At 43.0% G+C, this 27353-nt stretch overlaps 1 protein-coding gene across 2 annotated transcripts; it reads right to left on the bottom strand.

The window, feature by feature from the left end:
* Positions 1-23039, bottom strand: TRMO (tRNA methyltransferase O). Of its 2 annotated transcripts, none has more exons than XM_066367588.1 (6): positions 22433-23039; positions 16328-16502; positions 13495-13652; positions 8362-9027; positions 4587-4842; positions 1-2479 (listed from the first exon to the last, which is right to left on the bottom strand). In XM_066367588.1, exons 1-6 carry the CDS (start codon positions 22506-22508, stop codon positions 2341-2343), a joined length of 1470 nt encoding a protein of 489 aa, XP_066223685.1. In that variant the 5' UTR covers positions 22509-23039; the 3' UTR covers positions 1-2340. The 2 variants fall into 2 exon arrangements, with proteins under 2 accessions (XP_066223685.1, XP_066223686.1); XM_066367589.1 differs by lacking the exon at positions 1-2479 and adding an exon at positions 10663-10725 and having other exon boundaries at positions 4078-4842.
* Positions 23040-27353: the final 4314 nt, after the last annotated feature.

The raw sequence follows: 27353 nt of genomic DNA, 5'->3' as shown, positions 1-27353 counted from the left end.
TTTCTTTCTTTCTTTTTTTTTTTTTTTTTTTTTTTTTGTATTTTTCTGAAGCTGGAAATGGGGAGGCAGTCAGACAGACTCCCGCATGCGCCCGACCGGGATCCACCTGGCACGCTCACCAGGGGGTGATGCTCTGCCCATCTGTGGCGTCCCTCTGTCATGACCAGAGCCACTCTAGCGCCTGGGGCAGAGGCCAAGGAGCCATCCCCAGCGCCCGGGCCATCTTTTGCTCCAATGGAGCCTCAGCTGCGGGAGGGGAAGAGAGAGACAGAGAGGAAGGAGAGGGGGAGGGGTGGAGAAGCAGATGGGCGCTTCTCCTGTGTGCCCTGGCCGGGAATCGAACCCGGGACTTCCGCACGCCAGGCCGACGCTCTACCACCGAGCCAACCAGCCAGGGCAACAAGGCTTTTCTTATGCTTGTTACGCAGTCACATGAGCTGATCCAAACCCTGAATCTGTGAGTTGCTCCTGCTAGAACGTACAGAAGCAGAGCAGAGGCAGAGCAGGGGCAGAGCAGGACAGAGAGGGACAGAGAGGGTGCTGAAGTGTCATTTCTAACTATCTAGATTAGGAGCCTTACTTTTAACAATGACAAAACTTTCCCTATTACAGTTCATTGAGCTTTAATCCTTATGACTTGCCTCTTTTCTGTCACGGAAGTTGAACTCACATATTTTTCACTCCATGACTACAATTTTAAATGCAGAGATTTTCCTGAAATATCTGGGCTGAAATCAGGAAAGAAGGTAGAAGAGAAAGGGTGCTAACAAGGATCGTGTGTGAGAAGGGGTTGAGCTGGTGACTGTATGCCTGGGCAGTGAAGGCGTCCGTGGTACGTGTGCAACCAGAAGGGAAAGCCAGGCGGGAAGAAGTTGCCTTGGGCATGTGGCATGTCAATTGGGTCCTTAAGGTGGGGGCAATTTGTGATATTTTCCTTAGCAAAACAGCCTATAACTTGCTAAGAGGAGACTTTTTAAAATATATATACATTTATATTGCCCGGCCTGTGGTGACGCAGAGGATAGTGTCAACCTGCGACGCTGAGGCTGCCAGTGCAAAATCCTGGGCTTGCCTGGTCAAAACACATATGACAAGCAATCAATGAACAACTAAAGTGAAGCAATTATGAGTCAATACTTCTTGCTCCCCATCCCCTTCTCCTTTCTCCGTAAAATCAATAAACAAAGTCTTTTAAATATCTCTGTGTGTGTGTCTATGTATTACATGTATATAATATATACAGAAAACTGAGGCATCTATACATTGGATTTTAGGGACCCCTTGATTCTCCCGAGTATGTTTGTCCAGCCAGGTAAGCTGGAGCAGATTCTCAGAGAAAGGATTTAATGATTATAGACCCAATAAAAATATTACCTAAGTTAACAGACTATTAGAAAGTTCATAAAATATTCTCCCAAGCATTATCCTGTGACAACTCTGTCAGGTCAGGGAGTTGAAGATGGATGCAGTGACTTGCTCAAGGTCACACAGCTAGGACAGGGCAGAGCAGAAAACTGCACTTGAAGTTTCTGAGCCCAAACTCAGTGTTCCTATCTCTCATCCTACTTCCCAGGAGGTTCCACACAGATCTAGTGGGAATAAATGTTTCTGCCTTTATTCCTCTCTGTTCTTCAGTTAGTGGTTGAATTCCCATAAATATCACATTAAGTAAAGCTTCCTGTGCTTAGTAAGCGTACAGAATGGCTGACCCTCAAATAAACCAGCATGGTTTGCTGAGCATCTACACCTGCACTGGTGGAGGCAGTACAGCTACGCTGGGAAGGGAGCCCACTCTGGGCCGGACCGGGTGGGCCGAAATCCTCGATGCATGCTGATCAGCTACATGAGCTTCAGCATGACTTAACCTCTGCTCAATGTATGAAAAGCATGTAGCCTAGTGGCACGGACATGATAAAAGTTCAGTAACTGACTTATTATTGTTGAGTCCTCATCTGCCTTCTTTGAGACCATATCATAAAAAGAAATCAAGACAAGGTGAATTCATGTCTTTGACTTCATTTTCTTCTTTTCAGAGAAAATGTCACAAACACATAAACAGAATGAATGCCTTGTACACATGCTTGTAGGTTTGGCTAATGAGTCTGACTGTGCATAGCCTCCACATGCTGGAATAATGCATTCTACCCCGTAAGTCAAGCTCCAATTTAAAATTTAATAAGTGGCACTCATCCTTCTAATCTCTTCCTATGTATGATTGACAAGCATCAACATTTCTTGTGGGAATTACTGTTCTGGAAGGTTGGGTGTGGCAGGAGGGCAGAAAACCCAAATTACTTGAACAGCTTGAACTCAAGTTTATCTCCAAACTAGTGAAAATAATCATCTATCAAGGGCTCCACCTACAGGCACCAAAAAGGAAAGGCTAAGTTTAAGGTAGATGTTGATGCCCAATACAGAGAATTGCGTCCTTTTCCTCTTCTTTTGATAAAACTTCCAAGATGAAAAGATGTATGACCTGCTTTATAAAAAAAAAGACAAAATAAGAAACAAACAAAAAATCCCACAAGAAACAAATAAACAAAAAAGACTTGCTTAAAACTATTTTTCTTTCTGAGGAATGGAAGGTCATGACCTAGAGATCCAAATTTCCTCACAACAGGACACTGGGGGGCTGAAGGACTGGGGTGGAGAGGGGCTTCTGAACATGTTAGATGGGAAACAGCTGGAGAAAACAGGGGTGCTCATATCATAGGAGAGGCCTGAAGGGTGGGAAGCTGGAATCGTATCTGACAGGCTAACAGGGAAGTGAAATTAGCCTTATGCTATGTGGTCACAATGGCAGGCAGTTATTGGAGGACAGATTGTATCTCATACAAAGAAGGAAATTTTAATAATGAACGTGGTCCATACATAATGATGGGGAGAAGGATCATCACCAAGGGTTTTATTCAGGGCTAGCAGGTCAAACACTAGGAATATTGAAGAGACTGGTGAGCTGGCAGAGAACTAAGCTGGATTACTTTCAGGATTTTAGTTCTAAACATTTGAGGATGTATACTAAAACTCCAAACAACTGAACAGTCCTCTTGCTAGAAGGCTGAATGGCACAGTCCTCAGATTTATTTTCCCATATTAAGTATGAACATTTTGTGCTTCTAGCCCTGATTTCGTCTCAAAATAATTTTAAGAGAAAAACATCTAAGTCAAAATTTAGGATAGATTATACAAATGTCAACTTTCTCGTTTTAACATTAAACTATAGTGAAGTAAGACATGATCACAACTAAAGTAAGGTGAGGCCTGACCTGTGGTGGTGCAGTGGATAAGGCGTCAAACTGGAATGCTAAGGTTGCCAGTTCAAAACCCTGGGCTTGCCTGGTCAAGGCACATATCAGAGTTGATACTTCCTGCTCCTCCCCCCTTCTCTCTCTCTCTTTCTCTGTATACCTCCCTTTAAAATGAATTTTTTAAAAATTAAAAAAAAAAAGAATTAAGGTGAAGGATACTTGGGGCCTCTACACTACTTTTACAACTTCTTGTGAATTTATTATGATCTCAAAAGAAAAGCTTTTAAAAATCAAATAAAAGACACTTCCCCAGTTTGATTCAAGAGTGCAGTGCCATAAGCCACTACTCTGTGCAAGTAGGTGCAGGCAGCAGGGCTCATTTCAGAACCATGGTCAACCAGCTGTGAGGATGTACAACTGTGGTTATGAAAGCCTATGTCATGTCTATAGGTGCTATCGTAAATCTTATCTGAGATCACAATGATAAAATCATCTATAAAAAACATTCTTACAATTGCTTCCATGTGATACTATACAGGAACCATGTACAAACTTAATTACTATATAATTACTAATTACTATATCTAACTGAATGCAATAATGTCCTTATGTCTTCTTCCACCACTATGATTTGCAACAAAAACTGCATCTTGTTTATTTCATTTTATCACCAAAACCTAATCCAATATACAGTCATAGAATAAATAAGAAATAAAACTAGTATTTTATTTTCTTGGACTTCTGGGGGTGATTTTCTTTTCTTTTACAAAGAAATCTGAATCTCTATTTTGGAATCATGTTTAAGAGAGAGAGAGTGTGTATGAGAGAGAGAGAGTGTGTGTCTCTGAAGCACAGAGGTTTAATCTCTAAAGATTTTCATAACCACTTGTTCTTGATTTGTTCGCTTCCTAAGCTATAGTAACTCAGTTTGATTTAGAATAAAATAGAGGTTAAGATTTTGCAAACAGGAAAATCAGTATGAATTGTTGAACAGGTCCCCTCAGCTTGAAAGTCCCTTCTAAATGATCTCTGCCAAATTTTATCAAATGCCAAAAACAATCAGCTTCTTTCAGAAACCACCGAGACAGCATCACCTTTGGATTCTTCAATATTAACTAATCAAGAAGCATATAGCTATCTTTTTAAATCTTATCTTTCAGTTTATTAAAATGCATGTTTTTACAATAAATATTATCAACAATTCAAATCAATCAAAGCGGTGAGACCACAAAGTGTCGCTTCTTTCTGCAAAGAAAGCATATTAGTTGGTACAAAGAATCCACCAGTCACAACCAAAATCAAATAGACTGTATTAAAAATGTGATGGAAGCTGCTTACGATCCCAGAGACACCAAGGACTCCACAGGGTCACTCATCTGAACAGGCTCAGAAGCCGGCTTGATCCTCAGAACCTCTGCAAAGCCATCACCAAACCAGCAAGTGACATGTGCTATGTCTACAGTGAAGTAGAAAAGGCGGTCCTGGCAGAGCTTCCGCCGATACGCAGACCGAGGGTCGGCGGACAACACAGCCTCGATGGCACGCCTTGCTTCCTCTGCTGACTGGAAATACTTAAATGAAGGCTGACCAACATCTGCAATGAGAACACAGCATAACACTCAAAATTATGCTGAGCTTTCATTTTCTAGCAACCTAACCGTCACTTTTCTATGCTCCATGTAGATGCTCATTCAATTCCTTATCATTTTCTTCTCAGAGGAAATGGAGACGTGGTCAGGGAAACACATGAGTCCCAGCATCCTCAGAAAGTCACACACACCCAGAGCACTAGCTATAGGCAAGGGAGGGTGCCTCAGAGAGCAAGTGTCACAGCCCCAGTTAAGTACCACCACATTCTCTAAGAAACAAGGACATGAGAGAGTCCTTCTGAAAGCCGTAAGACAGATATACTGAGACAGGTAAACGCCCTCACTAAAGAACAGGCCTCCCCCTTCTACCCCGGTGTGTATTTCAGGCAAACAGATGTCTACCCTGCCAAATGGCAAAACTTCCTGCATTTATAGCAAGATACTTTAATTTTTAAAAGTCTTAAATAAAAAATAAACTCTGACCTAGTTTTTAATAGCCACAACATAACATATACATACATATGAAGGCTGGCCTTTCCAGAAATGTGTGTGGTTTAAACAATATTGTCTCCGCCCAATATATCATCTAGAGTGGTTATGGGTTTTTATCCTTCTGAAAGTAAATTAAACTTTTAAAAACAGCCAAAAATCATTCTGGGCTATATCCAATAAATAAACTGGTAACTAAAGCCATAAAGTTCAATTTCTGGTCAAAAACCAAGGACCAGGCCATGGCCGGTTGGCTCAGTGGTAGAGTGTCGGCCTGGCGTGTGGGGGACCCGGGTTCGATTCCCGGCCAGGGCACACAGGAGAAGCACCCATTTGCTTCTCCACCCCCCCCCTCCTTCCTCTCTGTCTCTCTCTTCCCCTCCCGCAGCCAAGGCTCCATTGGAGCAAAGATGGCCCGGGCGCTGGGGATGGCTCCTTGGCCTCTGCCCCAGGCGCTAGAGTGGCTCTGGTCGCAACACAGCGACGCCCCGGAGGGGCAGAGCATCGCCCCCTGGTGGGCGTGCCGGGTGGATCCCGGTCGGGCGCATGCGGGAGTCTGTCTGACTATCTCTCCCCGTTTCCAGCTTCAGAAAAATACAAAAAAAATAAAATAAAAATAAAGAAAACAAAAAAAACCCAAGGACCAGTTATACTGTGCAAAGCTTTCTTTGTTGCATGGCTCATAAAATGACTGTAAGACCACTCAAAAAAGCAGTTTTCTAAACATCACACACTTCAGTAACAGTGTGTCTGACAGAAGCTCCAGGCCTTTGCCCAGCTGTCATTTGGCATAGGTGCCTTTCCTCACTTCTCTGCCTACTTACCCTTCTAGGCTCAGCTCAAATACCTTTTCCTCCAGGAAGCTTTCCCTGATTTTTCCCCCTGCCCAAATCAGAATCTTTCTCTCCTTCATGTTCCCACAACACTCTATTCCAGTACCAACTCACTCACCCCATTTCAATATCTTTCATCTTTTCTAGATTCTGAACTTTCTGAGGTCATTTCTTATTTCTATACTGGAACTTCTGCTGTCTATTATAAATCAGTCCGTTTTAGAGTTATATTTTGTCATTTTTCTTTTCTTTTTTTCTTTCTTTTTCTTTAGTGAGAGAGAGACAGGGAGAGACAGGAAGGGAGAGAGATGAGAAGCATCAATTCTTCATTGCGGTACCTTAGTTGTTCATTGATTGCCTTCTCTTATGTGCCTTGACTGGGGGCTCCAGCTGAGCCAGTGAGGCCTTGCTCAAGCCTGAGACCTTGGGCTCAAGCCAGTGACCATGGGGTCATGTCTATGATTCCACACTCAAGCTGGTGAGCCTGTGCTTAAGCCAGATGAACCCACGCTCAAGCCAGCGACCTCAGAGTTTCAAACCTGGGTCCTCAGCGTCCCAGGCCAATGCTCTATCTACTGTGCCACCACATGGTCAGGCTTAATTTCTTTTCAACCATTTTTAATCAATAAAGGCCAACACTATAGTTTTAAAAAGATAAAACTTTCCAAAGTAGGTAACCTTCAACAATAACCACAAGACAAGGGGCAGTATAAATACTATCAGGAATTTTCTGTGCAGCAGAATTTTCTGCTCTGTTCTACCGCAAAAATCCTTTTAAAACTGAACTGCGCCTGACCAGGTGGTGGCGCAGTGGATAGAGCGTCGGACTGGGATGCCGAGGACCCAGGTTCAAGACCCCGAGGTCGCCAGCTAGAGCATGGGCTCATCTGGTTTAAGCAAATCTCACCAGCTTGAACCCAAGGTCGCTGGCTCGAGCAAGGGGTTACTCAGTCTGCTGAAGGCCCGCGGTCAAGGCACATATGAGAAAGCAATCAATGAACAACTAAGGTGTCGCAATGCGCAACGAAAAGCTAATGATTGATGCTTCTCATCTCTCCGTTCCTGTCTGTCTGTCCCTGTCTATCCCTCTCTCTGACTCTCTCTCTGTCTCTGTAAAAAAAAAACACACAACAAAAAACAAAGAAACAAACAAACAAAAACAACTAAGCTTGTCTGACCTGTGGTGGCGCAGTGGATAAAGCGTCAACCTGGAAACACTGAGGTTGCCAGTTTGAAACCCTGGGCTTGCCTGGTCAAGGCACATATGGGAGTTGATGCTTTCTGCTCCTCCCCCCTTCTCTCTCTCTCTCTCTCCCCTCTCTATAATGAATAAATAAAGTCTTAAAAAAAAAACTGAACTGCCTCCTCTCCATCAATGTATGTAGTGATAAAACAATTTTCATAAGCAAAACTTTTTTAGAGAGAGAGAGAGAGAGAGAGAGGCAGGGATAGAAAAACAGGAACATCAAGCTGCTCCTGTATGTGCCCTGACAGGAATGAAACCAGCAACCTCTGTGCTCCAACTGAGCTATCTGGCCAGGGCTTAACCTTTATTGATTTTTAAAGAGTCAGAGAGAGAAAGGGAGAGAGAGGGGAAGTGGAAGGGAGAGAGAGGGGAAGTGGAGGGGAAGTAGAAGGGAAGCATTCATCTGTTGTTCCACTCAGCCGTGCACTCATTGGTCCCTTCCATGTGTGCCCTGACCGGGGAACAAACCCACAACCTTGTCATTTCGGGAGGACACTCTTAACTGACTGAGCTAACAGGCCAGGGTCAACAAAACTTTTTTAAATAAAGAGATCAATTTCAAACCAAATGCTTTGTTTAAACGTCAAGCCTTTGAAAAGAATAAGAAGCACACTCCTTCAGTGGAGTGAAATCTGGCATCTCCTTCATAACTGGCTACTTCCACTGGAACCACCGACCTCATAACGGCCCCTTCCGTCATGTTAGATGGCCGCTTGGGGTCTGCTCTGGGCTGGAGAAACCAAATAATGATGTTTTTTAAGAACAGTGTGTTAAAGTAAACAGGGTCCAAGTAAAAGCCCTGTGGCCTCTCTTCTGCAATAAAGTGCAGGTCTCCAGGGCAGGACTCGATGGGGACAATTTCTGTACTGAAAGACTCTGCTCTCAGAAATACCAAATTTGCCTAAATCTCCTAGCAAAAGCTCTTCTCTTATTCAGAAATAAGAAGTGGGAAGTACCTGGTTTAGCTTCTGACCCGAGGTGCTCAAGGTCCATCTCTGCGTGAGACGTAAACCGGACTTGCAAGGTGGCCGCTGGCGCATCTCGCACCCAGGCGGGAACCACGCTGCGGTGGGCTGCGTCAGCCACCCTGGAAGTGCACTGAGGAGCCACGGGCTGCACCTCCACACTGTCTCCTTGTGGGACCCCTGCTCCTCTCCCTCTCCTTGGCCTCTGAACTGTGCCCTCCTCTGAAGAGCTCTTCTCCGGGCAATATGGGCCAGTCTGCTCCTCTGCCACACTCAGCCTGCAATCACTTCTTGATTCTAAACCCGAGTCTGCTGCTACCTCTCTGTGCTCAGGCAAGCTCCGCGGGGCTGTGGCTGGGTCATTGTGCTGCACGTCGTTTTCTGCTGAAGTTCTGTCTTCGGAACCTTTAGGTTTCTCCTCAGTGAGACTGCAGGGCTGCGGGTCACTGTACCCTGAGAGCTGCTGCTGGGCAGAGCTGTCAGTCTTGCCATCAGACCGAGACACAACTTTCAGTTTATATTGGTTATTCTGTAAATTACACTCGCCTAAAGGCTCACTAAAATTTTGTGGTGAGTCATAATCAGCTATGTAGGGCTTTATGTCCAGTACAGGTGTGCCATGAATCATGTCAATTCCAGAAAGGTATATAGCTCCACCTATAACATGAAAAATACCTCTTAGAAATAATAATGAAGAATAGTGCAAACAACTGGAGAACCAACATCATCTTTGTGTCTCACCAACCTTACTCCCAATTCTCTACAAACCAGGCTCTCTCTCACCCAGTGCTGACACACACTGGAGACCCGTCCTCCTTTATACCTCAAACTCCTACCTGCTCTTCAAGGCTCTCCCATAACACCTCTTCTACAAAGCCTTTCTGGCTCCTCAGACCTAAGTGCTCTTTCCTTTGGGTTGAGAGGAACCCGAATATGAACATCTCCTCGAGCCGTTTCACGTGGTGTGGCAATGACCCTCTTCCAGTCTCTCTCCCTCGACAGTGAGCACGTGAGCCCTTCAGCACTGGGCAGGGCCGACTCATCTTCGATCCACCGGGGCTTCTACCTCCGATGCAGGCACATCAGTGTCCTCAATGTACCTCTGTGGGACCGACGAGGGTTTCTGTTGGATCAAACAGACTCTAAGGGGTCCCCCCATGGTGCCCACCTCCTGGGGTTCATTGCCTTGTATAATCCCTTCCTTGAGTGTGACTTGGTATCATTTCAGTGACTATCTTATGTTACCAAAGATTCCTGTGCCTGCTGGCAGACTCACTCAAGAGACTCTCCCCGGAGGCTTGGTGAAGTAAGCAGCCAAGCAGGGAAAGCCCACATGGCAAGGCAGTGCAGGCGCTGTCTAGGAGCTCAGGGCAGCCACCAGCCAACAATCAGCAAGAAGCTGGAGCCCTCAGTTCCACAACTACAAGGAAGTGAATTCTGCCAATAACCTGAATGAGCTTGGAAGTGAACTCTTCCACAGTCAAGCTTCCAGTAAGAACTCATCCCAACTAACACCTTAATTGTAACCCCGTGAGACCCTAAGCAGAGGACCCAGCTCCTGACCTCCAAAAACAATAATGTTTCAAAAACATAATAAATGTGTATTGTTTAAACCAATAAGTGCATAATTTCTTATGCAGCAATCGAAATCTAATACTCTATCAAGACTCAAACAATTAAGCAGGACACACATCACCACTGCCATATATTAAAAACAGGTCCTTATTTTCTCACTTACACAGCTGCTATCCAGTTCCTACTACTGGTGCAAAGTCTACTAACTTGATCCCTGGGAACCTGGCTAAATAAGAATTTTAAAACTCTATGTGGGCCCTGTCCAGTTGGCTCAGCGGTAGAGCGTCGGCCTGGCGTGTAGGAGACCCGGGTTCGATTCACGGCCAGGGCACACAGGAGAAGCGCTCATCTGCTTCTCCACCCCTCCCCCTCTCCTTCCTCTCTGTCTCTCTCTTCCCCTCCCACAGCCGAGGCTCCATTGGAGCAAAGATGTCCCGGGCGCTGGGGATGGCTCTGTGGCCTCTGCCTCAGGCGCTAGAATGGCTCTGGATGCAACAGAGCGACAGAACATCGCCCCCTGGTGGGCATGCTGGGTGGATCCCAGTCGGGCGCATGCGAGAGTCTGTCTGACTGCCTCCCGGTTTCCAGCTTTGGAAAAATGAAAAAAAAACAAAAACAAAAAACAAAACAAAAACTCTATGTGATCACATTCAATTCTATCTCTATTTTTAAAAACATAATAATAAAAAGAACTTTGATTTTTAAAATTATGATTACTGTGAGTGAGCCTGGAACTCTGGAAAAATGATTTTGCACTTTCTAAATTACGCCTAACAATGTCTACAGAAGAAAGAAAGGCACTGTCGCATAGGTAAGAGTTCACAGGATTTGGAGTCAGACAACCCCTGGCTAGATGCTATTAGATAAATTACCTAACATCAAAAAATATCAGTGCCCTCAATCCATAAAATGGAGATTGTTATCCGATCGGACCCCCAGAGCCACTGTGAGATAACATAAATGAATATTCTTTATAAACTGTAAACACCACACAAATGCTAGTAGTCACTATACTGCTTACTTAGTAAAAGTGTCTACAATGCTACTGCTTGCCTTTCACTTTTCTGATCTGATCTCCCCCATCAGAATGTGAAGCTCTTCTGTAGGGCAGGGATTTTTATCTGGTTTGCTTACCACTATATCCCCACCACCCAGAACAATGCCTGGCATAGTCAGTGCTCAGAAAATATCCAGGCATCCCCAAACTACGGCCCGCGGGCCACATGCAGCCCCCTAAGGCCATTTATCCAGCCCCCTGCCGCACTTCCGGAAGGGGCACCTCTTTCATTGGTGGTCAGTGAGAGGAGCACTGTATGTGGCGGCCCTCCAGCGGTCTGGGGGACAGTGAACTGGCCCCCTGTGTAAAAAGTTTGGGGACCCCTGGATTAGACGAATGATCATAAAATGTTCTAGTCCTGTTTACCCAGGTTGGTTAGCCATCACAAACTGATAACACTCAAGCTAGATCAGCAACAGAATTTTCCCAGAAAACCTACCAGAGTACTCTGTTTATTTTATAAGACTTCTTTTTGGCCTTGGCTGGTTGGCTCAGTGGTGGTGCGTTGGCCTGGAGTGGAGTCCCGGGTTCAATTCCCGGCCAGGGCACACAGGAGAAGCGCCCATCTCCTCCCCCCCCCCCCTCCCCCTCTCCTTCCTCTCTGTCTCTCTCTTCCCCTCCTGCAGCCAAGGCTCCATTGGAGCAAAGTTGGCCCGGGCGCTGAGGATGGCTCTGTGGCCTCTGCCTCAGGTGCTAGAATGGCTCTGGTTGCAACAGAGCGACGCCCCAGATGGGCAGAGCATCGCCCCCTGGTGGGCGTGCCGGGTAGATCCCAGTTGGGCACATGCAGGAGTCTGTCTGACTGCCTCCCCGTTTCCAACTTCAAAAAAAATACAAAAAAAGAAAAAAAAGAAAAAAAAGACTTCTTTTTAAGGAAAGAAAGGTAAAGGTACCCAAGGCCTGGCTGAATACAATCCAGCAGGGAGTTCAAGTTCTGGGAAAGAATAAGCAAAATAACTGCTCTCATATTTTTAGCACCCAACAGTCTGGCAAGTACTCTTACAGCTTTTGTCTCACAAGATTCTCAAAAAATCATGCAGAGTTCCAGGGAGGGTAGATCCTTCTTCTCTGCCCACTGGACAAATAAGCAAGCTGAGCCTGGAAAGGTCTCCTGACTCCCAATCTACCTGCTGTTCACCTTCTGCCTCTCTAACAAATGTGCTGATTAGGGCAGAGTGATTCAAGAAAGAAATGCTTGCCTTCCAAAAATGTGTGGTTCTGTAACTAGGCTATACATGAACATGGAATGAAAACTACTCTTGTACTCTACACAGGTACTTCCACAGTCTGACAGATGTTCGAGCCTCTAGTGTGATTCCTCCCAGGTTCTCTGCCACACATCACAACTGACTATGTGCTGCAGCCACCATGCATGTTCATATCCTCGAGGCTGAAAGGATGAAATGACACAACACCCTATGTGATTACTACAAAGGCAAGCACATCCAGTTTACTGTGTGTTCAATTTTGAAAGCATCCAATCACCTTTTTTTTTTTTTTTTGTATTTTTCTGAAGCTGGAAACGGGGAGAGACAGTCAGACAGACTCCCGCATGCGCCCGACTGGGGGTAACGCTCTGCCCACCAGGGCGCGATGCTCTGCCCCTCTGGGGCGTCTCTCTGTCGCGACCAGAGCCACTCTAGCGCCTGGGGCAGAGGCCAAGGAGCCATCCCCAGCGCCCAGGCCATCCTTGCTCCAATGGAGCCTCGGCTGCGGGAGGGGAAGAGAGAGACAGAGAGGAAGGAGAGGGGGAGGGGTGGAGAAGCAGATGGGTGCTTCTCCTGTGTGCCCTGGCCGGGAATTGAACTCGGGACTTCTGCACGCCAGGCCGACGCTCTACCACTGAGTCAACCGGCCAGAGTCTCCAATCACTTTTTAATCATTTTGTGTTTTACTGCATTCCAAGTCAGAGAAAATTTGGTTACTAATTTAATGATTATGAAATCTTAAAAATTATTTTTAAATAATTTAAACTTTTGATAAATTTAACAATATAAGCAAGCTCTTAGCATCCTTTGAGAGATTATTTCAAAGTGTTTCAATGCTAACATTCTTTTTCTTCTTTTTTTTGCAAGAGAGAGAAGGAAGGGAGAGAGATGAAAAGCATCAACTCATAGTTACAGCACCTTAGTTGTTCACTGATTGCTTCTCATATGTGCCTTGACCAGGGGACTCCAGCCGAGCCAATGGCCTCTTGCTCAAGCCAGCTACCATGAGGTCACGTCTATGATCCCATGCTCAAGCTGGCGACCCCACTCTCAAGCTGGTGAACCCATGCTCAAGCCGGTGACCTTGGCATTTTGAACCCAAGTCCTCAGCGTGTCAGGCGCTAACATTCTTTTAGTCATTTCATTTTCTTCAATGGATGGAGGTTCTGAAGGGTTAACCCCAATGGTACCTGTCTGAGTAACAGCCAAGACTGAATACTATGTTGATTTTATAAAACTTCTTTCTAAGGAAAGAAAGGTAAAAGTAGATATGACATGTGTTACCTTCCACCTTTTCCAGCTTAGCCAGGGTCAGTCCTATTGCATTGGGACGATGTGGGCTCCTGGTGGAGAAAACACCAGTCTTCGCACCGTTCAGCCTAGGAGGCTGCACTTTCGCCTTATAGCTCAAATGACCATTTTTGTGAAAAACAAACAAAATCCTATTGAAAATAAAGCAAAGCACCAAATAAGAAAAGGCAAAAGCTAATTTATCATAATGAGTTGAGGGGGAAAAACTTTAATCCCTACAAAGTAAAACAAAAAGAATATTTTTAATGGTATTAAAATGTATTTATGAAAAAAAAATAATACCATTCCTGCATCTTTAAGGAAGGCAGTCTTATCTCTGTATGCTTTGCCACTAATACAATGACTGGCACATAGTAAAAACTGGATAGATGTTTGTCAAGTGCCTGACTAAACAATACCCACTAGGTAAGTGCCTGCTATATGCCAGGCAGTATGCTAGACATTTTATACTCATTTCATTTACCATAATCTGCTTAACAATCCAAAGAAATATAAAGTAGCCCCCATTTTAAGGATGAAGAAAATGAGTCATCCTACACAAGATAAAAAACAAGAGTCTATAAAGAAAAATGTTAATAACAGATCTGAAATCATTAAGTTTATGCACTACAAAATGTCATCCCAGGAGAAAATGTTTACTGTATGTGTAACAGACAATGGGTTAGTATCTGTGGTATATAAACTATTCCTGCAAATCACAAAGTGAAGGACAACCCAATATAGGAAACTAAACAAAGAACATGAATAGGTAATTTACAAAAGAAACAGAAATAGCTAACAACCAAATAAAAAGATGTTGAACTTTGTTAATAGTTAAGAAGTTAAACTGAAAAACAAATTTTCCTGTCAGACAAAAATGCAAAAAATTAATAACATAGTGTTGGCATGTAGGGAAAAGATCAGTTTCATATACTTTGGAAATAGAAATTGGTTAAGCTTTTTGGAGAGCAATTTAGCAGCAGCTCTCCAAAATGGTAAGTATTGACCCAATACAGTCAATTCTGATATCCTATTCATAAAAATATGCGTGCCTAAGAATATGTGTGTATGAGGGTTTGTTACAGCATTACAGTAATAGCAAAATAAATGTCCATTAACAAGGAAATAATCAAATCATGGTACATCTATATTTTGCAATGATAGACAGCTGTTTAGGTAAATAAAGGTAAATCTATATGTATTATTATGATATATACTAAGTGAAAAAACATTCCATTTAAAAAAACTTATTCTGTATGTGTACATTTATGTCTCTATGTGTATCAAAAAAGAAAAAGAAGGCCCTGGCTGGTTTGCTCAGTGGTAGAGCATCAGCCTGGCATGTGGATGTCCCAGGTTCAATTCCCAGTCAGGGCACACAGGAAAAGCAACCACCTGATTCTTGACCCCTCCCCTCCCCCTTCTCTCTCTTTCTTTTCTCCTCCTGCAGCCATGACTTCAACTGGTTCCAGCAAAGTTGGCCCCAGGCACTGAGGATGGCTCCATAGCCTCATCTCAGGTGCTAAAAATAGCTTGGTTGCTGAGCAATGAAGCAATGGCCCCAGATGGGCAGAGCATCACCCACTTAGGGAGCTTGCAAGTGGATCCCAGTCAGGGTGCATGCAGAAGTCTGTCTCTCTACCTCTCACTTAAAAAAAAAAGAATAGAAAGAAAAGGTCTGACAGGATATACACTAAGCTGTTAGCAGCAGTAATCCCTGAAGAGTGTTCAGGGGTAAGGATTAAAGAGGAGAAAAATAGGAGATATAACAAAAAATCTAAATTCCCCATGTCAATTTTTTTTATATCAGCAATGTTTCTAACTTAAATAATTCAACCAAAAGTATACACATTATATCAGAACACTCATATTTTTTTCTATTTTACCCATGTTCCCAAACTAACATGAAAAAATTAACTATGTCAGATTAAACACTTACTTTTAGATTTTCACCAGTAAAATTAGACAAATTCATACTGCTGATGTTGGGACGAGGAAGAACAGACAGATAGAATTTCAAGTGACACTAATATAACACAGGCCTTAACATAGGCAATATTTTATTTAAAGTATCCAGATTTCTAAGGCCTCTTTTGTCTTTTAGGAAGAGTAGACTTAATTCTTCATGGGTCTGCAGTGGTCGGCAAACTCATTAGTCAGCAGAGCCAAATATCAACAGTATAATGATTAAAATTTCTTTTGAGAGCCAAATTTTTTAAACTTAAACTATATAGGTAGGTACATTGTTATTAACTTATTTAGGGTACTCCTAAGCTGGCCTTTGCTAAAAATGTGGCATTCTGTGGAAGAGCCACACTCAAGAGGCCAAAGAGCCGCATGTGGCTTGCGAGCCGCAGTTTGCCGACCACTGGTCTAGGGCAACTGGTCTGTGCTATCACTATTCACTCTACTGCTGTAACATAACAAATATGGGTAGCTGTTCCCATAAACTCACTTACAAAAACAGAAGGTGGGATGGATTTGGCCCATGGGCCACAGCTTGCTCACTCCTGGTGTAGAGGACAGAATGACTACTCATAGTCAGAATTGAGGTCTACAGATTTCAGCTCAATAGAAAAGCGTAGATCACAGTTAGAACCGCAAACGGACTAGCCCACTCAGTGGATCCCAAGCGTCCCTCAGGGTATCCCAGTTATACAGACAATCATGCACACAGATGTAGGATAAGAATTTCATGTACTAGACAAGGGCGGTCTGGATGGCAGGCTCCAAGGTTGCCTCCATCAGTTGGGGCATATCAACTGGAATACTTTTTACTGAGGGCAGCTCTGGCCCAAAGTACCACTTCTAACTGTAAAACACTTACCAAACATGAGAAAACTGTTCTAAGCCCATCAGAGAATGTTCAGGATTATTAAAGATGCTCTTTCTAATTCTCAAACAAGCCCTTGAATGGCTACAAATGGATGGCTGCCTTGGAGTACCATTCTTGGCTGAGAAACAGGATTCCAAGTAGCCAATCGGCTCAGTTAAAAGATTCCCTACAGAAGAAAATTAGATAAGAAATCATTAGTGAGAAGGTCATCGAAGATGTAGGAAAACATGTTTTTTTTAAATGCATGGATATTCCAGTTTCGAAATCTAGTAGGTCCCTGGTTGGAAAACTGCGGCTCGCGAGCCACATGTGGCTCTTTGGCCCCTTGAGTGTGGCTCTTCCACAAAATACCACGTGCGGGCGCTACTTCAATAAGGAATGTACCTACCTATATAGTTTAAGTTTAAAAAATTTGGCTCTCAAAAGAAATTTCAATCGTCGTACTATTGATATTTGGCTCTGTTGACTAATGAGTTTGCCGACCACTATACTAGGTGATATACATACAACTACAGAACATGATTCTTATAGTATTGATGAATACATATAAATATCCTCATCATTATATATGTATTGTTATATACCAAAGATTTTCAACGGGAGGCCGTAAGAATTTTTGAAACATGCAATGCCTATTTAGTCAGGGGCACTGACCTCTTTTCCCTCAGAATGACAAGAGCCAACACAACAAGAGCCATTTGTTATAAACGCTTTGTCTTGAACCATAAATATATAGGTCATACAATAGAGTTGCATCTTATTGGTCACGCCACAAATAAGGTTGTGTCCGACTGGTTAATTCTTGGTAACAGTAATCCTTTTATACATAAATGTATAGGTACCTAATTTTCCTAAAAGTCACTTTGGAACAAAAAGGTTAGGTAATTACTTTTTTTAAAGTAAATTAATCAAAATTATACCTGTTTTTTGTCAGATGGGCAAAAATATATTTTTGAGTATGTTGCAGAATTTTAGTTATTAGTTTATGTGTGTTATGAGCTGAAAAGGTTAAAGTTGTTACTTTCGATGATATACTGGAAAGAGCATAAGTCCAGGAAATAAAGAAGGAAAGGAAGAGGACATTGTTAGAAGACCTACTATGGCCATAATTCAAATTCTATGCTTCCATTACCAAGTTATGCGACTGATGAGGGCTAAGAGAGTATTTCATATAGAGAGAATAACATGCACAAAGTTAAATGAGAAATGTTATTGGATATGCAGGGAACAAGCTACTTTGTTTGGCTGGGGTATAAAATACAAGGCAAAGAATAATGGTAGGAGATAGTAGTTGTATTTAAGTAAAGATGTTTTCATATGTTGAAAACAACATATGAAACAAACTAGTTTAATTAAGCAATAACATGAATGCATGGGATCATACTACTAAAATATTTACAGGCAGGTAGATTTCAGATTGGGCTTGGTCTAGTTGCACTTGACTCCTCTAGAATGTAAGCTCCAAGTGGGGAGATTTTTCTGTTTTTGTTTATTGCTGTGTTCTCATTGTCTAATAGAACTTGCCTGCAAGAGTGTAGGTATTCAAAAAATTCATGTGTTATGGAAAAAAGGATTATGTACGTCTTTTTTTTTTTTTTAAGCGACAGGAGGGGAGATAGTGAGATTACTGCATGTGCCCCAACCAGGATCCACCCAACAACCCCATATCAGGTTGATGCTCAAGTACCAAGCTATTTTTAGTGCCTGAGGTTGACATGCTTGGATCAACTGAGCTATCTCAGCACCCAGAGCCATGCTGGAACCAATCAAGCCACTGGCTGTAAAAGGAAAACAGAGAGAAAAGACAGAGAAGAGGGAGAAGTAGGGGAAAAGAAGCAGATGGTCGCTTCTCACGTGTGCCCTGACCAGGGATTGAACTTTGGGCATCTGCACAATGGGCCGACACTCTATCCACTGAGCAAACTGGCCAGGCACAACTTGTATTTTTTTATGTTGTTTCTCTCCTACCCCACAACCATACTTTCTCCTCGAGATAAACAGGAGCCTGACCTGGTCTTTATCATTCACTTCCTTCTTTTTTTTTTTTTTTTTTTTTTTTTTTTTTACAGAGACAGAGAGAGAGTCAGAGAGAGGGATAGACAGGGACAGACAGACAGGAACAGAGAGTGATGGGAAGCATCAATCATTAGTTTTTCATTGCGTGTTGCAACACCTTACTTGTTCATTGATTGCTTTCTCATATGTGCCTTGACCGCGGGCCTTCAGCAGACCAAGTAGCCCCTTGTTGGAGCCAGCGACCTTGGGTTCAAGCTGGTGAGCTTTTGCTCAAACCAGATGAGCCCGTACTCAAGCTGGCGACCTCGGGGTCCTCTGTATCCCAGTCCGACACTCTATCCACTGCGCCACCGCCTGGTCAGGCTCATTCACTTCCTTTTTAAATATGATTTGATCACATGCATATGTATAACTAAACAATATTTCATTTATTTTGTCTTTGAGTGCTATAAAAACAGGTTGAAAACTGTATGTTATCTTCTCAGACTTGCTTTCTCCCTCTCAATACTAGGATTCTAAGATCCACGCACATTATGGATGTTTTTGATGACTTTAAATTTTTTCCCAAGTATGTTTACAGGCATTCCTTTTTTAAAAAAAAAAATCTTCTGTGGAATACACATAGTAAATATTTTAAAGAAGAAACTGAAGTCAAACAATTTTCTGGTGTTCACTAAAATGTCATGAAGACAAATGGCCAAAAGGGACTTCTAATCATCTGGGATCCCCTTGTGTCCTGTTTTATGGGTTGTTTTTTTTTTAACACTTTCCAACCGGCTACAATTGCCTGACATTGTATTAAATTTGGAGAAAAGATACAAAGCAAGAACTCTTATCAAAGTGGAGTTAACAGTTGGCTGGGAGAATCTCACATGTACCTGCAGTCATGATCAAAGACTTCTGCCCTTCACTATCTGATTAGGGACCTACAAGTTTATAGCTAACTGAGCTACCACCTCATTGAAACAGTCTATACCTGTTTTTCATAAGTTACACATAAGCTATGATGAATATAAATTGTAACCAATCAGTGTATTCCACTCCTCTTTGCACATCTCTATCTAGAACATAAGCAAGATAACACTGGGCTATCAATGACTAAAAGCTTACTCAGGAGCTATGTTGTAGAGGTCCCTCCACCACATCACTCTTAGACCTTGAGATCACTCTCAATACATCAAATGTCCATTAATAACCTAGTGGGAACTTAACATATTCTAGTATGTCTGAACCCTCTGGAACTTATTTATTATTTATTATTATATTCTCTGTGCCCTGTTCTTGGGAGTATATAAATGCTATGAAATACAAATGCTCAATGCTTTCCAAATATAAATGTTACTTGAATGCTCTACTTGGAGGCCTGAGAACATCCACCCAGGGGAATCTTGATCTCTTTCCTCTTGCCTCATATCTCAAAAAAAAAAAAAAATTTTTTTTAAACATTAAGCACCTACCATTTGATATAAGTGCTGTGCTAAGTGCCTGAGTGCAGATATAAATAAAAAACAGCTCTAACCCTGAGGGGTGTCCAGTATATTGCCAGAAATGGACAATCAAAATTAAATCAAAATGCCTTAGCCTGATCAGGCAGTGGCGCAGTGGATGGAGCATCGGACTGGGACACGGAGGACCCAGGTTCGAGACCCAAGGTCACTGGCTTGAGCGCAGGCTCATCCGGTTTGAGCAAGGCTCACCAGCTTGAGCCCAAGGTTGCTGGCTTGAGCAAGGGGTCACTCGGTCTGCTGTAGCCACCCAGTCAAGGAACATATGAGAAAGCAATCAATGAACAACTAAGGTGCTGCAACGAAGAATTGATGCTTCTCATCTCTCTCCCTTACTGTCTGTCTGTCTCTGTCTCTGTCTCCCTCTCTCACACTCACACACACACACCAAAATGCCTTACATTCAGGACAGGGATAAGCATAGGTATGCCAGGGTAACACTGGGATGAGAACCACATTAAATTGGGGTGAAGTGATTCCCTAAAGTACCATGGGAAGGTTAGGGCAGGTGTCAGAAGAGAAAAGGGACAAAAACAACACAGGGCCACTATACTAGCTGTGTGACCTTGGGCAAAACTGCTTACCTCTCTGAACCCCAGTTTTCTCATCTATAAAACAAGGATAATAATAGCTATATTGGAAAGTTATAATATTACTAAAATATGGGAAGCGCCCACTACAACAGACAGCGCTCTGCGAGGAGTGGTTTTTCAAGCCCTTGCTCAGGCTTTTCCTTCCGTTTAACAGCATGTATTACAATTGTATTAACTGTGAAATAAAAAACCCCAACAAATTGTGGATAAAGCGTCGACCTGGAAATGCTGAGGTCGCCGGTTCAAAACCCTGGGCTTGCCTGGTCAAGGCACATATGGGAGTTGATGTTTCCAGCTCCTCCCCCCTGTCTCTCTCTCTCCCTCTCTCTCTCCTCTCTAAAATGAATAAATAAATAAATAAAAATTAAAAAAAAAACAAAACCCCAACAAATTATTAATGTTTTGTGCAGACAGAAAAGTTCAGGTCCTTTCCACCTCTTGCCTGGATTATTAAATTACCCTTCTTATAATGTCTCCCCTCTGTGAGTCCCTTCCCTCCTCAAAACTCATTACACTAATCCTCCAGATTCTATTTTTTTTCTTCCCCACAGAGAGGGATAGACAGGAACAGACAGACAGGAAGGGAGAGAGATGAGAAGCATCAATCATCAGTTTTTCCTTGCAACACCTTAGTTGTTCATTGATTGCTTTCTCATATGTGCCTTGACCATGGGACTTCAGACGGAGTAACCCCTTGCTCCAGCCAGCAACCTTGGGTTCAAGGTGGTGAGCTTTGCTCAAACCAGATGAACCCGCGCTCAAACTGGCGACCTCAGGGTCTCGAACCTGGGTCCTTCCTCATCCCAGTCCAACGCTCTATCCACTGCGCCACCACCTGGTCAAGTAATCCTTCAGATTCTTGAATTCCTTATGTCCTGCTACTCTCTAACTTTCCATGTTTACCACTGTTAACAGATTGCACATTTCTGAGCCAGTGTACAAGGTTCTCTGCTGTCTGAATTCAACCAACAGTTCCCAAACCATCTTGTCCATCCAGTACTTCTGGATTCCAGCTCCCTAATCCCATGTTCTGTAGACCTTTGAGCCATGCACTTTCTTGCCTATCAAAATATTAGACCTGTAATCTGGCAGTGTGCAACAATTTTTTTTTTTTTTTCAATGAGCACAACCTTTGACCAGGTAACAGTACTTTTAGGAAATTTAAATCAAACATTTAGAACATACACAAGGGCCTAACCAGGCGGTGGCGCAGTGGATAGAGCGCCGGACTGGGATGTGGAGCTCCCAGGTTTGAAACCTGGAGGTCGTCAGCTTGAGCGCTGGCTCATCTGGTTTGAGCAAAGCTCACCAGCTTGAGCCCAAGGTCTCAGGCTTGAGCAACGGGTCACTTGGTCTGCTGTAGCCCCCGCCCCGGGGTCAAGGCACATATGAGAAAGCAACCAACAACTAAGGTGCTGCAACGAAGAATTAATGCTTCTCATCTCTCTCCCTTCCTGTCTGTCTGTCCCTATCGGTCTCTGTCTTTGTCACAAAATAAATAAATAAATTTTTTTTTAAAAAGAAGTGAAAATAGAATCAAACCCATATCCATTTTCCCCGGGCCCGGTTTAAAACTGTTTCCTCCTCTGACCTTTCCCGGTGCCCTCCTCACTTCCTACAGCACAGGACGCCTGCTGCTAGTGGCATTTATTAACTCCCAACCCGCAAAACACCAGCGGCAAACATTCTCTCAACTGTATGGCCGAAAAGCGACTAAGAGAAGCCTGTTGCAAGGGACGTGCCTGTTTCCAGCACCGTATCAAAACTAGGCGGCTGTCAGGTAGCCAGACACGAAATGACCTAACCCGGTCCGCCTGAGACGTCACGTGGTCGCCGGGGCACGTGACCCGAGCCATTGCAATGTGTGCGAATAACGCACATTAGTTCCAGGTCTCGCATATCACGTCCCTCTCTGCAGTAAACTGGGCTGCCCAAACCTAGGCCTCTTCCGAGTGCGAAACCAGTAGCTGCTCACAAGTTACCTGTCTCCAGAGCCGGCTTCACGCACCCGCACGCGGTCGCAAGCGGCCGAGGCCGTTGTTCCTCCAACCCGCGCATGGTTAGTGGTCACAGAAGTGCCCGCCCAACGCGTTCCAGCCTTCCGCTTCCGGTCTCTATCCTGGCGCCTACGCAAAGCCGCATTGGCGAAGGGGTGCTGGTTAGTGTCCCGCCGGTGCTGGGAGTAGGGTGCGGGGCAACTCGGAGATTATTGTTATGGCCCAGAGGAATGTCCGCCTCTGTTGTTCCTGGCCGGAACCTGTGTCTCAGGTGTCTCACGCGGATCTACTGCAGATGCCTGCCCTTTCAAGGCAGTCAGCAATCCGAGTTCTCGCGCTTTCCAAGGGAGGGAGCAGCACATTTTATTAAGGTGACCAATCGTCCTCCTTTAGGGAGGACAGTCCTTCTTTTGTAAGTTCCGTCCTCCCTCGAAAAGTGTCTTCCTACATGTCCTCCTTTTTGATATTGGAAGACTAATCTGTAAATGTCCATATTCAATCGATGCAGAGTCGATCCATTGCATGTGATGTGACGTATTTGTATCTAAATGAGTACTTTTTTCTTATAATTATTATTAAAAATTAATTGGTATGTAAGCATAATTACAATATAAAACATTACAAATGTTTTTATGCATTTGTCATAATGTATTGTTGCAATGAATAAAATGTTTCTTTTATTTACGATATTGTTTTCTTCAATTTATTTTTGTCCTCCTTTTCATTATAAAAGGTTGGTCACCTTAATTTTATACTCCCTATAAGTGGGGACTGTTTCTTGTGCTTCCTACCTAAAGGGAAATAGTGTAAGAATGAAATTGAGTAGGTCAATATGTTAACATCGAAGGGATTGTGGCCCTTGTTTCTGGGCAGCTCTTCAGAGCCAACAAGAATCATTTTTTATCCCATTTGATGACCAGTTATCCCAGCATGGATAGCCTATCCTTTTACCCACTTACTTGTAATATACTCTCACCCATTTTAAGTTTCTCTGTATGCATAATTCTGTTTTCTATCCTGTTGGTTCTCTTGGTGGTGGTGGGGGGGGGGGGGAGTGGAGACGTATTGCCTGCCATATAAATTATTCAAAAGCATGCAAGCCCACAGATTTAAAAGCTTAACCATATATAAAGCTGTTTCTAAACCTGTTCATTTGTCATGGGTTAATAGATTACTAGTAGAAAATAACCAGCAGAAAGAGTCAAAGATTTAAAGAGAATGTTGTGGTTTAAAAGGGGGGGGGGAAAGGCACTTTAAAATTTGATCAAATTCATATACGTGTCCTCTGATAGGTCTTTTTCACATGACAATTTGGAAAATAATGATAATGCTATTCTGGTTTCCATTTGGAAACAGCTCTGTGTAGCTGAAGAAACAAGTTTGAGAATCACTGAGCTATGTACGTGTTGTAAAACTGAGGTGGTAATCGCTGTATTTGCCACTAGATGGTAGTGCTGTAGAATTGACAGTCTTCATTTGTGGACAAACTAGTGTGGAAAAGGAGAGAGTCATTTGCCTTCCTGGGCTTAGATATCATATCTTATGACAATCACACACACACAAAACACATTAATTACCAAGTGTGACAAGTACTAAAATCAGACAGACTTAGAGACACTGATGGAGTAGTCTGCTACCTGTTTTAAAGGTAAATTTTCTCTTTATGGAAAACTGAAATGTAAATATGTAGTAGCACTTTTAATATATGAGTTGAGGTTTTTGTTAACCTGTCTAGAGTTATATATGATTAGTTGTAGTTTGTGAAACAATCCTTTCTCTGGAGGTAGGACGTAGGAATCTGTCTTTAGCTCAGTTGGTTAGAGCGTAATTCTATTACATAAAGGTTGCTGGTTCAATCCCCAGTCGGCACATACAGGAACAGATTGATGTTTCTGTCTCTCTCTTTCTCTCTCTCTCTTTCTCTCTCTCTCCCTCTCTTCTCCTCTCTCTCAAGTCAATAAATAAAAATTTTTTAAATATGTATTAAAAAGAACCCAAATGGTTCTAATACAGGTGGTCATCAGCCCACACTTTGAGAAGCACTTCAGTATAATGACTTAATCTTGCATTTTGGTGGAGGATCCCTTTGAAGTCAAGTAAACTTTTGGACCTTCTCACTCATCATTTTATATTATCATAGGGCTTTTTTATTTTTATTTTTAGAACATGAGAGCAGCACAAAGTAGGCCTAGATACTTACAAAACTTTAATTCTGGCTGTGTCCCCAAGGTTCTAAGCCAAGAAGAAAACTGGAAAATGTTCAGAAGATCACTGGTGTTTGAATGAGAAGAGTGAGCAAGCAGAGATTTTACATGTAGAGGGAGTAGGGTAAAGAGGGCAGGTAGAAAGGGTCCTAAAGGTAGAAAAGATGGACAATCCCTTTTTCCTCCAATGTAGCATGTGCCTTATTCCATCTCCTTCCCAATGCTTGTTCCCCTATACATGGTACATATGCAGATCTCTTACGGTTCATTTTAATTCAATGCTATTAGAACTTGAGATTTAGTTCACTCTCTTTTCTCTAATCTTGACCCACTCAGGCAGGGGAAATTGAGACAAATTTTTCAAAGATTGAGTACCATCATGAAAAGCAATAGGGAAGTTAGATGTGACTTTGGGTGAGTGGTCCAGCCTCTCTGAGGTTAATCCCTCATCTGTAAAATGGAAATGATAATCATTGCCAGCTTATTTAAAACTCTTGTACAGATCAAATTAAAAAGTATATTTGAAAGTATAAATTCTATTTATTTATTTATTTTTAATTTTATTTTTATTTTTTATTTATTCATTTTAGAAAGAGAGGGAGAGGGAGAGAGAGGAGAGAGATAGAGAGAGAAGGGGGGAGGAGCAGGAAGCATCAACTCACATATGTGCCTTGACCAGGCAAGCCCAGGGTTTTGAACCGGCGACCTCAGCATTTCCAGGTCGACGCTTTATCCACTGCGCCACCACAGGTCAGGCGAAAGTATAAATTCTAAAGTGTTATCCAGAAATGAGATTATCATAGGATGTGCTTAGAGGGGACTAGGATATGATATGCTTTCCTCAATATGCTACTTGAGTAATATAATGGGGTATGAGTAATTATTGTACAATTAATATACCCTGAGGGAGGATATTAAAGTTTTTGGGTGGGGGCATGGCAAATAGGAGGGAAATAGCATTGTTACCTCCCACTAAACAAATGGTCTTCAACTCTAGTTGCATATTAGAATCATCAGGAGAGTTTTTTGTTTGTTTTTTTTACAGAGACAGAGTCAGAGAGAGGGATAGATAGGGACAGACAGACACGAATGGAGAGAGATGAGAAGCATCAAGCATCATTGCAACACCTTAGTTGTTCATAGATTGCTTTCCCATATGTGCCTTGACCACGGGCCTTCAGCAGACCGAGTAACCCCTTGCTGGGGCCAGCGACCTTGGGTCCAAGCTGGTGAGCTTTTTGCTCAAGCCAGATAAGCCCGCGCTCAAGCTGGTGACCTTGGGGTCTTGAACCTGGGTCTTCCGCATCCCAGTCCAACTCTCTATCCACTGTGCCACCGCCTGGTCAGGCATCAGGAGAGCTTTTAAAATACCCTAAATGGGCCCTGGCCAGTTGGCTCAGTGGTAGAGCGTCGGCCTGGTGTGCAGGGGACCTGGGTTCGATTCCTGGCCAGGGCACATAGGAGAAGCACCCATTTGCTTCTCCACCCCCCCTCCTTCCTCTCTGTCTCTCTCTCTTCCCCTCCCGCAGCCAAGGCTCCATTGGAGCAGGGATGGCCCGGGCGCTGGGGATGGCTCCTTGGCCTCTGCCCCAGGCGCTAGAGTGGCTCTGGTCGCAGTGGAGCGACGCCCCGGAGGGGCAGAGCATCGCCCCTGGTGGGCGTGCCAGGTGGATCCTGGTCGGGCGCATGCGGGAGTCTGTCTGACTGTCTTTCCCCGTTTCCAGCTTCAGAAAAATACAAAAATAAAATAAAATAAAATAAAATAAAATACCCTAAATGCAATGTTGTATCCTAGATTGGATCCTGAAACAGAAAAAGGACACTAGTAGGCAAACTAATGCAATCCAAATAATAGCTGGAGTTCACTTAATGGCAATGTAACAATCTTAATTTCTTAAGTTTTGATAAAGGAACCGTGGTTATGTAAAATGTTAACGTTAGGGTAAAATGGGTGAGAGGTATACAGGAATATCTGTATTATCTCTACTTTCCTATAATTCTAAAATAATTCCTCAAAAATTTATTTAAAGCAAAAGTAATTAAAAATAAATATACCAATGTCTGGATGTCACCCTACACAAGTGAAGAGAAGCCCTAGGGAGAAGTCTGGGCACCTGTAATTTTGAAATTTTCCCCAGCAATTCTAATATTCCACAAAGGTTCAACCACTGTTCTGTGCCATGAATGTTTGAGAGACTGCGATTGTCTTGTCCTTCACTGTAGCCTAGTACCTAGCACAAGGCCTACAGAGAGACCTTAGTCAGTTGTGCCCTTGCTGAACCAAACTTTATTTGTAGAAATCTGCTTTACCTTGAGTCCTCTGTCACAACAGAAGAAAAACTGAAAACAATGCCCAACCTCCCCCAAAATACCAGATTTTCAGATCTCTTCTCAGAATAATTCCTGCTCCTGCCCCCAGTCTCTTGTCATTTTCCAGTTAATCCTGACCATTATCACCGCATAAATATTCCTAAAATAATACAACTGCCACTTCATTGTTCAAAAGTCTTATTTAGTTCCCCATTCCCTAACAAGTAAGTGATATACTTCTTAGTTCAGTATGTAAAATTCTGTACACTCTACTAATACAAGATTTTTTTTTTTAACAGAGTCAGAGAGAGAGAGAGAGGGATAGACAGACAGGAATGGAGAGACGAGAAGCATCAATCATTAGTTTTCATTGCGCATTGCAACACCTTAGT

The sequence above is a fragment of the Saccopteryx leptura genome, chromosome 2 (assembly GCF_036850995.1).
Source record: "Saccopteryx leptura isolate mSacLep1 chromosome 2, mSacLep1_pri_phased_curated, whole genome shotgun sequence".
NCBI classification, from domain to species: domain Eukaryota; kingdom Metazoa; phylum Chordata; class Mammalia; order Chiroptera; family Emballonuridae; genus Saccopteryx; species Saccopteryx leptura.
Note: the sequence above shows the minus strand (reverse complement) of the source record. Positions and strands in the feature narration are given on the sequence as shown.